The sequence below is a fragment of the Hypanus sabinus genome, chromosome 13, assembly GCF_030144855.1.
Source record: "Hypanus sabinus isolate sHypSab1 chromosome 13, sHypSab1.hap1, whole genome shotgun sequence".
NCBI classification, from domain to species: domain Eukaryota; kingdom Metazoa; phylum Chordata; class Chondrichthyes; order Myliobatiformes; family Dasyatidae; genus Hypanus; species Hypanus sabinus.
In genome coordinates this window covers 56,146,829-56,163,379 of record NC_082718.1, presented here as the reverse complement: position 1 = coordinate 56,163,379, position 16,551 = coordinate 56,146,829, and the positions used below count along the sequence as shown (strand labels likewise).

The 16,551-nt window shown below is 40.2% G+C and overlaps 1 protein-coding gene across 1 annotated transcript in view; it reads left to right on the top strand.

Annotated features, from left to right (window-relative positions):
- The window catches only part of LOC132403882 (ATP-binding cassette sub-family C member 9-like), a 190,982-nt gene that overhangs the window by 80,268 nt on the left and 94,163 nt on the right, over positions 1–16,551 (top strand). The window contains exons 11-14 of the mRNA XM_059987658.1: positions 2,752–2,914; positions 4,397–4,437; positions 6,999–7,141; positions 13,404–13,512. Coding sequence (XP_059843641.1) covers positions 2,752–2,914; positions 4,397–4,437; positions 6,999–7,141; positions 13,404–13,512 — 456 coding nt within the window. The remainder of the gene's footprint in view (positions 1–2,751; positions 2,915–4,396; positions 4,438–6,998; positions 7,142–13,403; positions 13,513–16,551) is intronic.

Sequence of the window (16,551 nt, the reverse complement as noted above, 5' to 3'; positions counted from 1 at the left end):
TTACCAGTGATAGGTTTGGGTCAAAGTCAAAGTGGAGTTTATTGTTATTTGCACAAGTACATGCATGCATAAGTGCAACGAAAATCTTGCTTGTAGCAGCATCACGGTTACATAGCATAATTTAAGCAGTATCACAAGAAAAACATAGAATAAATATGTTTAGTAATGCTCACAAAATGTTGGATGATTTCAGCAGACCAGGCAGAATCTATGGAGAGGGATAAAGAGTTGATGTCTCGGGTGATACATTTCATCAGGACTGGAAAGGAAATGGGAAGAAACCAGATTAAGAAGGTGGGGAGGAGAAGGACTACAAGCTGGCAAGTGATAGGTGAAGCCAAGTGAGGGGGGTGGTAGGTGGGTGGGAGAGGGTGGATGAATTGAGAAGCTGGGAAGTGATAGGTGGAAGAAGGAATCTGACGGAGGAGGAGAGTGGACCATGGGAGAAAGGGAAGGAAGAGGGGGTGATAAGCAAGTGAGGGGAAGAGAAGAGGTGAGAGAAGAACCAGAATGGGGCTTGGAATTGGAGAGAAGGGGTGAGGGAGTAATTTACTGGAAGTTGGAGAATTCAATGTTAATGCTGTCGGGTTGGAGGCTACCCAAATGGAATATGAGATGTTGCTGGCTTCACCTTACCAGTAGAGGACCTTGTGGAGCAATGTCAGAATGGGAATGGGGTGTGGAATTAAAATGGTCGGCCACTGGGAGATCCTCCCTGTTGTGGACTGAGCAAAGGGGCTGGACAAAAATGTCCCCCATTCTATATCGGGTCTCACCGACGAAGAGGCAACAGCGGGAACGCTGGAGACAGCAGACAGCCCAGAAAGACTCACAGGTAAAGTTTCACCTCATCTGGAAGGACTGCTTGGGTCCCTGATTGGTGGTGAGAGACCAGATGAATGGACAGGTATAACGTTTGTTTTGCTTGGAGAGATTAGTGCCAGGAGGGTGATCATTGGGCTGGGACAAATGGTCAGGGGAATCATGGAGAGTTCCCTGCTTAAAGCAGGGAGTGGGGGAGGTAAGCAGTGTCCTACTGAACATGGTGGAAGTTGTAGAGAATGATGTGCTGGATGTGAAGGCTCATGGGATGGTACATAAAAGGAACTCTATCTCTGCTAGAGTGATAGAGGAAAATGAATGAGAGTGGATATCCAGGAAATGGAGCAGATGCGGGTGAGAGCAGCATCAATGGATTATTAATGATGTATAATTAATTAAATAGCGATTAATAAAATGGCAATTACAAATAATACTATTTTTTACAAGAAGGAAACAATTAGAATAAAAAAAAAACAAAGTCCATTCTGGTGCAAAGTGATCAAAGTTGTTAAAAGTTGCTAAACTGTGTTGACTAGGATTTTGCCAGTTTGTTCAACAACTGGATAGCTGAAGGGAAAGTAGCTGTAGTTGAACCTAGTACTATGGAATTTGAAGCTTCTGTGCCTCCTGCCTGATGGTCGCTGTGAAAAGATTTCACGGCCCGGGTGATGATCTTCGACCAGAAGTGTTACTTTCCTGAGGCAGTGATGTGTATAGGTACACGAATGGTGCCGAGAACATGCCCGTTACGTATTGTGCTGTGTAAGCTGTTCTTTGCAGCTTCTCGTGTGCTTGTACATTTGAACTGCCGCACCAGATTATAATGCAACCAGTCAGGATACTTCCAACAGTACATCTGTAGGTGTTTGTTCAAGTTTGGGGTCAAGTGAACCTCCATAACCATCTGAGAAGGGTGAGACACAAGCACACATTCCTTATGATACTGGGCCTAGCACAGGTCATCCGGTATGTTAATCTCCAGGAATTTAAATTTGCTGATTCTGTCCACAGCCAATCCTCCAATGTGGAGAGGCATATCACCCTTTCCTAAATCAACAAGTCTCTTTTAGTTTTACTGGCGTTGAGAGAGACTTTATTGCTGTGGCACCACTCAGGCAGGTGTCCTGTCTCGCTCCAGTAAATGTCTCATCAGCAGGGTGGGGGATTTGCTCAGGTGGTTAACTTCATGGATTACCAACAATTACTAGTCTCCAAACTCTAAATTATTAACCAAATTCAAATTAATCAGACATTTGCTGGTTGCCCGTCGCCCTCACCTTCAAGCTGACTATCCCTCCTCTCCACTGCATCTCTGAACTGACCATTTGCCCCACCTGACCTCCCAGTTCAGGATACTGGCCAATGTGCAAATTGCATGATGAGTTCAAGGGCCCAAACTTCCTCCCTGCCCTCCTCTCCTGCATGGCGACCACCCATTCCCTCTCTGCCTGAATGCTCTCAAGTTACCGGATGACCGCCTCACAAAAAAACATGCTGTACATGTAGCTCTTGGCCTCCGGGGACACACCGCATCCACCGCTCCAACTCAGACACGTTGTGTAAGCTGCCTAGTAGAATAGGACATTCCATTGAAAGAAATCTCTGTTGTTCATTTGAATAGACCAACTCTGCTGAGCATTTTCACTAACTGCCTGATGCAGTCCTGTTGCAGCATTTCAACACAAAATGTCAATAATTCCTTCCCCCCACCCCACGCCCAACGATGCAACCCAACTTGCCAAGTTCCTCCAGTAAATTGTTTGTTGATCCAGATTCCAGTGTCTGCGGCCTCTTGTGTCTACTTAACTGCAGCAGTGAAACATGGTGCACTGGATGTGCACAAAGACAATATACTTAACATTTAGAGTTGAAGTGGATCCATACATCACAGTGTTTTGATATTTTTGTTCGGCTTCTATTTATCCACAGGACTACTCCACAGAAAGACTGAAGAATACCAACGAGATTTTGAAGGGCATCAAACTTCTGAAGCTCTATGCCTGGGAGCACATATTTTGTAACAATGTGGAAAAAACACGAATGCAAGAGCTAACCAGTCTCAAGAGCTTTGCACTCTACACATCCTTATCCAGTATGCATTGACCACAATTTCCTCTCGCTGCAGATATCATTAACATTTTAAGACAAAAGTTTGGTGGGCAGGCTGGAGGACATTGAGCAGGTTGCGATGCAGCTCCCTAATTCACCAATCCCGCTTTACTATGTTAACGTTAATGTGTTAACAAATCAGAATCAGGTTTATTATTGCTGATGTGTTGTGAAATTGATTGCTTTGCTGCAGCAGTACAGTGCAAGATATTAAAAAAAAGCTCTATAAGTACACATTTAAAGAAAACCAGTGTAAGGTCAAATAGTGACTATGACCCATAGCTCATGGGTTCGTAGCTGTTCAGAAAACTGGTGGTGGAAGGGAAGAAGCTGTTTCTAAAATGTAGAGTGCAGGACTTTAGGCTCCTGTACCACATCCCTGGTGGTGGTAATGCGAAGAGGACACATCTTGGATGTGATAATGATGGATGCTGCCTTCTTGAGGCACTGATGTGTTGATGGTTGAGAGGTTTGTGCCCATAATAGAACTGGCTGAGTCTCTCGCTCTCTGCAGCCTCTTGTAATCCCTTGCATTGGAGGCTCCATAGCAGGCAGCACAGTAACCAGCCAGAATGCTCTCTAGGGTATATCTTCAGAAATTTGTCTTTTGTGACATACCAAATCTCAAAGTCTTACTGAAGTAGAGCTACTGGCATGCCTTACAACAATGCAACAAGGGTCATTGCCATAGATAGAAAGGAAAGAAAAACTGATCGTGTCACGTGCATTGAGCAGATCAGCACCCACTCGAAACATTTTACAGTCATGGTGCCCTGCAACACAGGCCTACAGGAAGACTTTGATGATCCTTGGAACAAGGTTACTTGGCATCAGAAGTGCAGTGTATTGCTGGTACTTTCTTTAAGATGGTCTCAGTTATGGTTTGGGTAAACACTTTTGCATCTCGATCAGAAGAACCTGATCAAGCTAGACTCCAAAGACATGGAATCAAGTTCTAAGCTGATACAGCAGTTTGATACTGAGGGTGCATGATATTGATAGAGCTACTGACAGTTGGATATGGACCTAAGTTGAGGTCCCATCTGCCCTCAGGCAGATATGAAAGATCCCATTGTACTAGAAAATTTCCATTAATCTGGTCATTATTAGCCAATATCTAAGCTCAATGGTCTTGCTGTTTATGGGAGATTGTTATGCGTGGTTTCCCACAATATAATAGCAGCTGCACTTTTGAAGAGACTCATTTGTTGTAAAACTCCTTTAGAGGTCCTGAAGTCAGGGACTGAACTATGTAAATCATCAATTTCTTTTTCAAGCATTTTTATTTTCGTACATCTATAATTGGACCTACTGTTACGGTACTTGTCTGAAGAATCTTGAAGGGACAGGAGACTGGTATTCCTAAAAGATCAGAATTCTTTCCAATAACATATATGCCAAAGTGACTAATCCAGTTGCTTTTTGGTCACCTCTCACTCAACCCTATGTTTTTTCCCTTCTCCAGTGTTTATGAATGCAGCAATACCCATTGCGGCAGTATTGGTGGTAAGTTAAAATGTTATCAAAACTTGGTATTTTCTTCTGTCTTCCTGAGTTTGAACAAAGTTTCATCATTTTGAGTTTTGCTCTGTAGGTTTGCAAACGTAAGTTAACAGATAGTTTATATTCTACCATTGTTGTTATAAGTAGCTAAAATAATATGATAATTGAAGTCTTGAAATTCCATAAGAAAATGCAAAATTGGAATTGTCAGGTAACACATTAGTTCACTGGACACATTGAGGTAAAAAGTTGACTTGTGTAGTTCTCTCCAGCATCCAGTAGATTGTTTTTGACCCTACCTGCTGCCCACATTGCTTCTGTGACTGTACTAATGGTTTATTGCCACAGGGCAGCCACCATTTTGCAACTGTCCTGAAGGTGACAACCAGGTTTCTCAGTGATACATCATAAAACATGGGCACAGCTTAGTTCTCGTCGCCCCTGACCCATTTCACTGTACCTGGGTTATCTGATAAATGATAGATTTCTCTGATAATTGGGCTTTAATAGTAGATAAAATTGATTTAAACAATTAACACATCTAAAATGTTTAAAAATTAAATATTAACCATAATTGATATTTTTAAAAAAACACATCAACATGTTGTTGATTGGTTTAAACAAATTATGAAGAGAAACAGTGGAAAATGAAGCTGAAGTTAGCTATTTTGACTTTTATTTTAAATAAGGCCAGTGATTTCATTCAAATGAATGGAGCCATACTAGGTGTGAATTAAAATTGTAGGTGTGAATTAACATGAATGACCTGATGTGAGGTGTATGTAGTTCCTCACCCTGGTATGTTACAGAATATTCCTGGGCTCAGTGGATTGTCCAGGGATAGAGCAAGTGGGAAGGAACAGGAACTTCTGCCCTTCTGCCAATCCTCTACTGTTAATGGTTGCAATGTGAAAGTGCAGGAATCTGGATTACAATCAATGTTTTGTACCTAATCAGTGGTTGGATATGATCTATTCGCCAGTGCAGGTAGATATTAAGTGTGAAGGTCCAGCCAGTTCACTTCTATCACCTTACTGGCCACAGATCCGCTAGTGTTGGACTTGTTGACTAAGTAAGGTCTGGGTCAATGGTATTGATGTGATATACCAAACATCCAGTAACAGATCAGCAGCTCATCCTAGACTTTCTATAGAGCTAAAAATTTTTGTTGGTATTATCCAATTAAACCTACTCATTTCATCTACATTGTGCTGGACAGTGATCTGAAAGGAGAACCATTAACAGCAGGTTATGGCTCTGAGCAGAACTGGAAGTTTTGTCAGTGCAGAGAAACTAAGACAAGTTAATAGTGATATGACACCTTGCTAATCAGAAGTCAGCATTGCTGTAACATCACTAATAGTATAGGAACATGGTTTGAAGAAATCTTTCTGAAATCATTGTAATGATTTTAATAGTTTTCAATTGGTTGTCAATGCACAAGCCATTCACTGAAACCTAAACTGGATCAAAAGCAAAAACATCAGAGTTTTAGGCTATGTCCACACTATACCAGATAAATCTGTAACCGAAGCTTTTTCTCTTCGTTTTTAACCTCCATCCACAATAAAACGGTGTTTTCATCCCCCCAAAATAGAGCTTTTCAGAAACGCTCTCCAGAGTGTGTAATTTTGAAAATGCCAGATTGGCTGGAGCAGTGTGGACAGGGTAACCAGAGAAATCTAAAAATGCTGTGATGACGTGCTAGAACAGATGGTGATGGCAGCATGCCATTTCATTGTTTTATTGAACACAACCTAACTATTTCAGAACAGACGGCAACAAGACTGAAGCCAGAAGAGTTAGAAATGTACTCACCAAATACTTTGACCCTTGACTTACTGAATAAATAAGTATACTCACTTTGCCCTGTTTTCTGCCCTTGCTCATATGCAGGTGTTTTACCTATTTATGAAAGTACTTCTCTGACAATAGATGTAACATTTTATGGAAATACAAGATAACACTGATGCTGACATGTTTTATACATTTAACAAGGGGCTGTATTGATGCAACAGAGTTCGTCAGTTATTCAATGTTTGTTATCAGCCGGGTTATAGTGTCCGTGAACTCCATTTCAGTTGCCTCCATATGCTCCAGTATTAGTTTTTTTAAAACTTTTAAATCCTGCTGCGTGACAGCCAACAGCTGTCTGTTGCTTAAGTTTTTCTAGTCTGTAACTGCACAAACGCGCACTCTCATGACTAGATTCGACACCAAACACGTCGTTGTTTTTGGTAGATGTGTCCTGCGCTTGCACAGTAGGAGGAGATTCACCAAAATATCCGTTTTAATGTGGACAGAGATATTTTTAAAAATGCATAATATGGATGCCTATTGTTTTTATGCAAAACTGGCATTTTCAAAATTATCCGGTCTAGTGTGGATGTAGCCTTAGTGACTGTCCAGACACTGTCCTTTAATTCAAATAAAACTACCCAACAAAGCCATTGTGCTTCCTTTTTCTATTGGAGAATGAGTTAATGGTGCAGTGATCAGGTGAGAAATGTTGAAGATCGTAACTTTTAGTGTGTCAATAATTAGAACTTTATTCTGTTTTCCAGACCTTTGTGGCGTACACACACTTCCACTCATCGGATCTGTCCTCTGCTGTAGCCTTTGCCTCTTTGTCCCTTTTCAACATCTTGGTGACCCCCCTATTTCTGCTGTCCACTGTGGTCAGATTCACAGTTAAAGCTTTAGTCAGGTACAGTACTCATTTGTAACTTTTACAATTGCCATTCCTATTTCACCAGCTTGGAAAACACACTTTGCCAACAAACAATTGAACTCTAATGTGTGGAAGCTTAAATGGAAGCTGACTGCTACTTCCAGAACTGTATAAAACAATAGAAGATGCAAGTGTTAATGGCCACATTTCAACATTAATTTCATTAATTTTTAAATAACTAATTGTTAAATAGGCAACCTCAATTTTAAACAGCAAACGATCCTACTCAATTTAATAACAATAAGAAAATACTGGATACACTCAGTAAAAAAAAGATTAGTGATGTCGAAGTTCTTTGGTACCTGGAAAGGTTTATTAGGTGTGGTTGATCCCCTCAGATCGGTGAACATTTTTATGTTGAGGGCACAGTGCTGCAGAATGCCCATTGCACATGAGGGACATGCAAAGGAAAAAGTGGTTCATGTTTCTGAAGAGGGATCGCAGGGACCAGCTCTGAACATTTGTGTGTGGTGTTGAGTGGTGAACAGTTGGATGTTAGGTTTGGCATAGGCTTGAGGGATGCTGGTTTTGCAGCCAGCATTTGGGAAGGGTGTGGGAACGTTGTGCTGGGAGATGCAAAGACACACTGGTCTGAGGGGTACCTGTAGCAGACCTCACTGACATGGACTTGCAACATCAGCTTGGTTAATTCTCATTTAAGTTTCTGCGTCATGGTAGCATTGCAGTTAGCACATCACTTTACAGTGCCAGCGGTGAACAATCAGGATTTAATTCCCGTCATTGTCTGTGAGGAGTTTGCACGTTCTCCCCATCACCACATCCCACGCTCCACAGATGTACGGTTACTGTTAGTGAGCTGTGAGCATGCTGTGTTGGCGTTGGAAGTGTGATGACATTTGTGGGCTGCCCAGCACAATCCTCACTGAATTGATATGATACAAAACAGTGCATTTCACTGTATGTTTTCATGATTCAATATGCAGGTGACAACTAAAGCTAATCTGTCTTTCAAGTAGCAACGAAGCCAGCTGAACTGATGTTTTGAAGGCCTGTATCTGCACTAATTGTGAGGCCACACATACCATCCAAATATGGGATGTTCTGGCTTGGCAGGTACTGGATGCTACCGAGCATGTATGTGGCAGAGGTGCGAGCTTGCCTTCCTGCACCAGTGCTTTGCTTCAGATGTGCAGAGAAACTGGAATGAATATCACAACTTTACTAATAAGTCTAGATATTGCCAGACAAAAGGCATCAGACAAAATTGTAACATTTTGTGAACATAAACATTGTGCTACACCATATCTTTTTATATCTTAGAGATGCAGTACGGTAACAGGCCCTTCCGTCCTAAGGGGCCTGCGATGCCTCATTACACTCATGACCAATTAACTTCTAACCTATACATCTTTGGAATGTGGGCGGAAACCAAGGCACCCATAGAAATCCCATGCTAAAGAAATTCCTTCCCATCTCTGTTCTGAAGGTTGTGTCCTCTGGTCCTAGACTCCCCCACTATAGGGAGAATCCTCTTCATATCCACTCTATCTAGGCTTTTCAATATTTGATTGGTTTCAATGAGATTCTCCCTCATCTTCTAAACTCCAGTAGGCATAAGCCCAAAGCCATAAGATGCTCTTCATTTGTTAATTCCTTAATTTCTGGCATCATTCTTGTGAACCTCCTCTGGACCCTCTCCAATGCCAGAGCATCCTTTCTTAGATAAGGGGCCCAAAATTACTCACAATACCCCAAATGCTGTCTGACCAATGCCTTATAAAGCCTCAGCACTACATAATTGTTTTTATATTTTAATTCTCTTGAAGAGTTTTTGGGAGAGAAAGAAAATGGCAGCTCAAGCCTGAGTCAGATTCAGCCTGAGATATAAATAATGAGGATTTCAGTCCACTGTGACAATATTCCAATAGTTTGTTAGCTATTGTTCAATTGGTGCCATTTTTGCCCTGGTGGGAGCTAGAAGTTAATGATTGAAATCCCAGTTGGGAGATTTGCCCATTGAATTCAGGTTGCTGCTTAATTGTTGTCTTGGGATTTTCTGTATTGTTGTAGTCATTATCCTTTAGTTGGGACATTGAATGTTGGCTCCAATTGCCTCATGAATGGATGTGAGTATCTAATGCTGCCAATTTGATGAAGAACATTTTGTGTGGGTCTTCCAATATTTGGTCCATCTGAAGTTGCAAACTGTAATAATCAGCTAGTTATTTATTCTTTGTAGGATATTGCTGTGAAAAATTTGGTGTTATTGGTTTCTATAGTACAAAACCTTATTAGCTCTGTAGGAACTAGCGATAACCTGGGAAGAGGCACCATTTGGTCAAATAGCTATGTGAGTTAAAAGGTTATTCTCTTTGGTAGGAAGAATAAAAAAGCAGAATTATTTTGAGAAATCATGATTCAAAAGGAGTTGAGTGGATCTTGCATCCAAAATACAGGAAGCTGTTTTGCATATATGACAGGTAATTAAGATGGAAAATAATCTGTTTGCCTTCACTGCCAAAGACCTGCAATACAGGGGTTATGGCCCCACTGAACTTTAGAACCTTGGAGCAGCCCTTCATGTAGAAATTAAGTGAGTGAACCCGTATTCCTTAATTTGAAATGTATAATGCTTGATAAGTGGGTTGATGAAAGGCAATTTTCAGTTAGAGATTCCAGGGTTATGGGCAGACATTTAAGTTAAGATGTGGGGGTTTAAAAAGGGTGCAAATGGTTAGTATTCTCAACCCCAAGCATTGACAGATATTCAACCATGGGCATATTAATCATAGTAATTCTTGGATTTTATTCACCAGGAGAAGCAATGAAAGATGAGGACAGAGTTGGAAAGTAGGTTAGTGTAAAAGTGCTTCTATGATCATCATGAACAGTAAAACAGATTTGTGAGTTGTTAGATTTGTTCTTTCCCCTTCTTATGCACCTACTTGGGTTAATGAACTATCACGTTAAGCCATACAAACAAGGAGATGTTCAGTTTTGGTACCCAATCTGTGGTGAGTTAATTGATGTCTCATTCTGACAGTGAAGGTAGAATAACTGTCCTTAATGAATGTCTTATTGTAATCTGATGCTTCTATTGAAAACAGAGAATTCAAGCCTCTGATATCGCCTGACAGTTTCATAGTGACTACATGCCTTCATCTTGAGAAGACCTACCCTAGATGGCATTTATGGTCTGCTCGAGACCTGCCAGTGAGTCATGGCATGGGTTCATGAGGTGTAAGAAGAGAGGAGAGGAAAATATCTTAAGAGATCTCACTAAATCCTGATGAAGGGTCTCAGCCCAAACCATCAACTATTTATTCCTTTTCATAGATGTTGCCTGATCTGCTGAGTTCATTTAGCATTTTGTGTGTGTTACACTGGATTTCCAGCATGTGCAGGATCTTTTGCATTTACGTCCCACTGAATCCTTCTGCTTTTCCCACTTCAATTCTTCTCAGGCGTTATTCCCAGAATTTCCATTCAGTGATAAGATGCAGAGAGAAGCTGCCATCAACACTGACTATGAGGCAATAAGCCCATCGTACAAAATGCTAATTAATTTTAACATTTGGCCAAAGCTTACATCATGACGTTGGTGCCTTTATGTCGAGTAGACAAGATGACTGAAATGCAGTTTTTACTGGCCTTCAGAAGCAATCTATTGACAAACTTTCTCATTCAGAACGCCGCTGCTAGACTTTTAACTAAAGCCAGGGTGAAGAAGCATATCATTCCTGTAATAACTATTTTGAAAATTAGAATTGAACTACTTAATTTTTATGGAAAGTGCTCTATAAATAAGTCGTTGCTGTTATTATTATTTGACAACCCGTTACTTCGAAAGTTTTCAAAGTCCAAATGTTTTGATATTTAAAACCACTCAAGTTATTGAGAGACTGTCAAAACTAATTTACATCTTAAAATCTTAAATCAATTATGATTAGGAAAAACTAAACCATTCAAAAATGTTAACCTCTAACCTGATGGAAATTATAGAGTTCTCCTAGCTTGTCTGATGTGGAGTATTCAAAATTTCATGCTCCTTCCAGGAATCGAACATCAGAGTGCTCATGAAAAATACCGCGAACGGCTGAGAACAACAGTGGTAGCGCAGTAGCGTAGCAGTTAGTGTAAATACTCTTACAGCACCAGTAATCACCAATTGGGTTTTAATTCCTTTCACTGCCTGTAAAGAGTTTGTATGTTTTTCCAATGACTGTGTGGGCTTCCTCTGTGCTTTCTTCCCATATTCCAAAGATGTACAGTTTGGTTAGTGAGCTGTGGGCATTCTTTGTTGTCTCTGGAGGCAAGGCATCAGTTGTGGATTGCCCAGCACAATCTTTACTGATTTGATTTGATGCGAACGATGCATTTCGCTGTCTGTTTCAATACACATGCAACAAATAAAGCTAATCTTAATCTTTTGAAGCTTGTATTAATGTGTTGTGAAGATACCTGAGGAAATAGCAGCTGTAATGGGGGGTAATTGCTGGTCTATCTCCATTGAATCTGGGCCTCTGATTTCCAAAAGCACAGTCATAAAGGTACTTGTGACAAGAAAAAATCTGCAGATGTTGGAAATCACCAAATGCTGGAGGAACTCAGCAGGCCAGGCAGCATCTATGGGAAAGAATAAACAGTCGAAGCTTCAGGCTGAAACCCTTCGGCAGGACTAACCACTCTAATCTTGTATCTTGCTTGAAATTTCAGTTGGATAAATGTCAAAGAATTTGAATCCGTGCCCCTTTCACATATTTAGCTCAATGAGCAGCAAAGAAATAAGAACTTTTACAGGTTCTTATCTAATTGTACAGGCATGAATATAGTACTGGGGTCAGATTACAAGACTAAGGATGGACTAGTAATCTGAGTGGCTTTGTTCAAATCTCATCATAGTATCCTAGAATATGAATTATGACGATTAAAACAACCAGCAGTAAAATGCTAATCTCAGGGAGGCACGGATGCTGCTTCACAATGACTTGGGTTTGATCCTGACCTCCAGTGCAGTCTGCATGGAGTTTGCATGTTCCCCTGTGACTGTGTGAGTTTTCTCTAGGTGTTCCAGTTTGCTCTCTCATCCCAAAGAAGTGCAGGTGACTGAGTCAATTGGCCCCTGTCAATTGCCCAAGAATACAAGTGAGCTGGGGGCAGCTGATAGGAATACAGGGAGAATATAATGGGATTAGTGGAGGATTCATCTAAGTGGATGCTTAATGGTTGGCAGAGTCTTGTGGGCTGTGTGACTATGGTTAATAATTACCATAAAATTAATCAGTTAATGTTGAACAGAGCTGATTTTAAAAACTTGAATAAAATAAGTTGATATCTGTGATATCAATTGATTAATTTTATGGTCATTAAAACTAATCAATATCACTAGGGATATCAATATAAATACATCATGATGTGCCAACATTAAGGAACATTTGTGTGATCCTGATCACAAAGGGAATCATTGCTGGCCTCTAAGATGTTGCTTGATGCTTTGTTAAGAAGGTGGAGTGTTGGCCTTTGTTAGTTGGAGAACTGAGTTCAAGCGCCAATAGGTAATGTTGCAAATTTATGAAGCCTGCATTAGATCACACTTGGAAAATTGTGTTTATTTCTGGTTGCCTCATTATAGGAAGGATGTGGAAGCTTTAGAGAAGGCTCAGAGGAGATGTACCAGGATGCTACCTGGACTACCTTGTCTTATGACAATAGGTTGAGCGAGCTTGGGCTTTTCATTTTAGAGTGAATGAGGATGAGAGGTGACTTGATAGAGGTGTACCAGATGATAAGGGGAATAGGTAGAGTGGATAACCAGAGACATTTTTCCAGAGGAGGAATATCTAATACAGGGTCCGTAATTTTCAGATGATTGGTTGAAAGTGTAGGGGTTGGCCAGAAGTAGGTTGTTTTACACCAAGTGGTTGGTGCATGGAACGCCTTGACAGGGGTGGTGGTAGAGTTAAATACATTAAGGGGCATTTAAGAAACTCCTAGGCACATGGATGATAGAGAAATGGAGGGCTATGTAGGAGGGCAGGGTATGATTGATCTTAGAGTGGGTTAAAAGGTCTGCACAGCATCGTGGCTGAAGGGCCTGTATGCTGATGTAATGTTCTGTGTTCTATGTTTTGTAAAGCTTTTTGCTGATTACAAAGTGCACACGGTATCGACAAATTAACCTCCTATTTTTTTCCCTGAGTCTTGACTCTTTGTGTATGATTCTTTGTCTCACTCATTCAATGCTGAAACTAGTTTTCCTTTGGCACATTTCCATCAGTGAACAGAAGTTGAATGAGTTTCTGACCAGTGATGAGATTTCAAATGATGGATTTCGGGGTGGCGAGACTTCACTGAATGTAGAGACCTGCAAGAAGCACTCAGGAGTTGTAAGTAACAGGTTAAACTGAGCTGATGTATGGATGAGTTTTTCCAGAAACCAGTGTCAGCAAAATAAACATGTTCAATACTGATGTGACCAATGCTGGATAAACTGCTGTGTTTAAGATGAAAAACTGGAATTTATACAGAGCCATATAAAACAAAGATAACATCAGACAAATTGCCTTGCACTTAAACATACTTTGCTCTGGCTTAGAAGACAAGACTCTGAGTTTGCAATACAAGGACAATTGTTTCATGCAGTTTCTCAGTCAAACATAAATCTTCTGTTGATTACATATCAGAGAGCCCTTTAGTTCTTCTTGAGCTTTGCTACTACAGTATTAAGTGACTTAACTGTCTAAAATATATTAGCCCAATGTTGAAGAATGATAAACTATGAAGCTATAAATTTAATTTTCACTAAATCTGAAACAGTGAGGTCATCCAAATGTTATTCATGTGACTTATCAAAAATCTGGCACCCTGCTTGACAATCATCGTTCTGGTTGCTGTATTTCAATGTTAGGTAACAGTTGACTCATGTGATATTTAGTTAAATGTTTCATTTGAAAGATATTTTTTAAAATATAAAATAGAAGAGTTTGGAAATGGATTTTCATGGTGGAAATTTAATTTAAGATCTGAGAGGTAGATCAAGAATAATGGCAATAAGGTCCATTTGGCAGGGCATTGTTGTGTATTTGAAATTTCAGTAATATTTGAATAATATTGTAAATATTGTGTTTGATTAAGCATTCTTTGTTGCTTACATAATTCATTATGGGCTTTATGTAAAAATACGTCAATTGCATGCGTCATAATGCCACCACGTCCCAAGTATGCACCTCACTAAAGTAGATGTAAGTAGACATGCATCTCAGGTTCCTGTGTTATTCTTTTGATTAATTTGTGGAGTTACAAAACATAACAGTGGCAATGAGGAAGTTGTGAAAATGTTCCCAGGATGACTACGTACTTGTTGAAGTGCAGCATGGTTTTTCTTTTTATGTTGGAAGGGAGGAGAGAGACGTTCCATTTAAAAAAAAATACAGCAAATTTTTTTTCTCTTTGGAAGTGGGTGAGAGAGACTGTAAAGTAAAATGGCAGAAAATGAATGAAAGTCACAGGTTCATAAATAGAGAGTAGCAGATGATAACTATAAATAAAGAATTAGTGTAGAAATGGCTGGCTACATCAGAAAGATAGATGTGTTCAATTGCACAACAGATAACTTGATTATATATATTGAATGAATTGAGCAGTATTTTAAAGCAAATGGAATAGCCGATGTGAAACAATTGTCAGATTCGCTGATTTCAATTGGTGGAAGATCATACAGTTTGCTTAGAAGTTTGACAGTTTTTCAGCCAAAATTAGCTTTGCTGATATCATCAACACAATGCAGGAACATTTAGAACCAAAGCCACTGTTAATTGTAGAACACAATGTTTCATAAGCATAATCAAAAGATAGGGGGTTCCATTTTAGATTATGTGGCAGAATTGAAGAAATTGCCTGAGCATTTCCAGTTCAGTGAAGGGCTTAATGATGCACTGTAATCATTTAGTTTGTGGAACCTTACAAGAAAACATTCAAAGATGGCTCCTAAATGAAGTACAATTCACATTTAAAAGAGCAGTTCAAATTGCTGTATTAATGGAAACAGCAGCCAGAGATGCAATTGAGTTGCAATCGGGAATGAAGGTGAGCCTGAACAAAATTGCACTGTCTAAACAGAAGCCTGTCTGGCCAAACCAATTGTGTTACCATTGTGGCAGGGGCTTACATACACCAGACCAATGCAGGTTTAAAGGTGAAGCTTGCAGAAAATGCACAAAGTAGGACACATACAAAGAACAAGTCTGACAGACAAAAATAAATGGACTGCACAGAGAAAAGAAAAATATACCAAGTCAAGTTGCAGTTTCAAAAAGAGCACCAATGTACATGCTGTTGATGAAAAATATTATAGTGATGAGAGTGACACAGGACTGAGTAGCCTTGAGATTTAAAATGTGAAATCTAAATAGACATGCAATATGGCTTGTAACAGTAGTGAATGGCAAATTAATTAAAATGGAATTGGACATTGGCTCAGCTGTTTCAATCATTCCATAATGAGTTTGAACAGCATTTCAAAGATACATCCAGCATTTGCATATCTCATATCCTACAATAGAATCAACCGAATTGATTTCAGAAAGGTACTGGATGATGACACAGCAGCATTTAAGGATGGCATTGGAAAGCTCAAACATATCAAGGATAAAATTGTGTTAAATGAAAATGCCACACCCCGGGTTTGCAAAGCCTGTCTGGCTCCTTATAGCATCTGTGATAAAGTAGCTGTGAGGCAGATCACATGGAGGGTGAAGGAATTCTTTCCAAGGTTGATGGGAGCCCATTGCCAATCCAAGTCATCCCAGTAGCCAATAAGGACGAATCTGTAAGGATCTGTGTTGATTTTAAGGTCACCGTCAGCCCAGTACCTAAAGTAGGTTCATGCCCTCTGCCCAGGATAGAGGATATCTTTGTAAACCTTTCTGGAAGAAAAGACATCAGCAAAGAGGACATAGCTAAGGCATACCTACAGATGGGGATGCAAGTCCAAAGTGTTTCTCGCCATAAGCACTCACAAAGGGTTTCTTCCACTATAATAGGCTTATTTTTGGAGTAGCATCCGCACCTGCATTCTGACAGAAAGCTGGAAGGTTGCCCAGGCAGTCAGTGTTACCCAGATGACATTGTTAACACCGAGGATATCAAGGAACATCTCTAAAATCTCAAGAAGGAGCTAAAAAGATTAAAAGGTTATGGGCTCAGAGCATGACGCGACAAGTGTGAATTCTTTAAACCAAGCATCACTTACTGTGGTCACACCATTGATGCACAAGGATGACACAAGTGTACTGAGAAAATTCCAGCAGTGGTGGATGCCCCAAGGTCAAAGGCCATGTCACATTTGCAGTCCTTCTTAGGATTGGTCAATTACTGTAACAGATTCCTGACGATCCTGGCTGCTGTGCTACACCCCTTGAACTCAT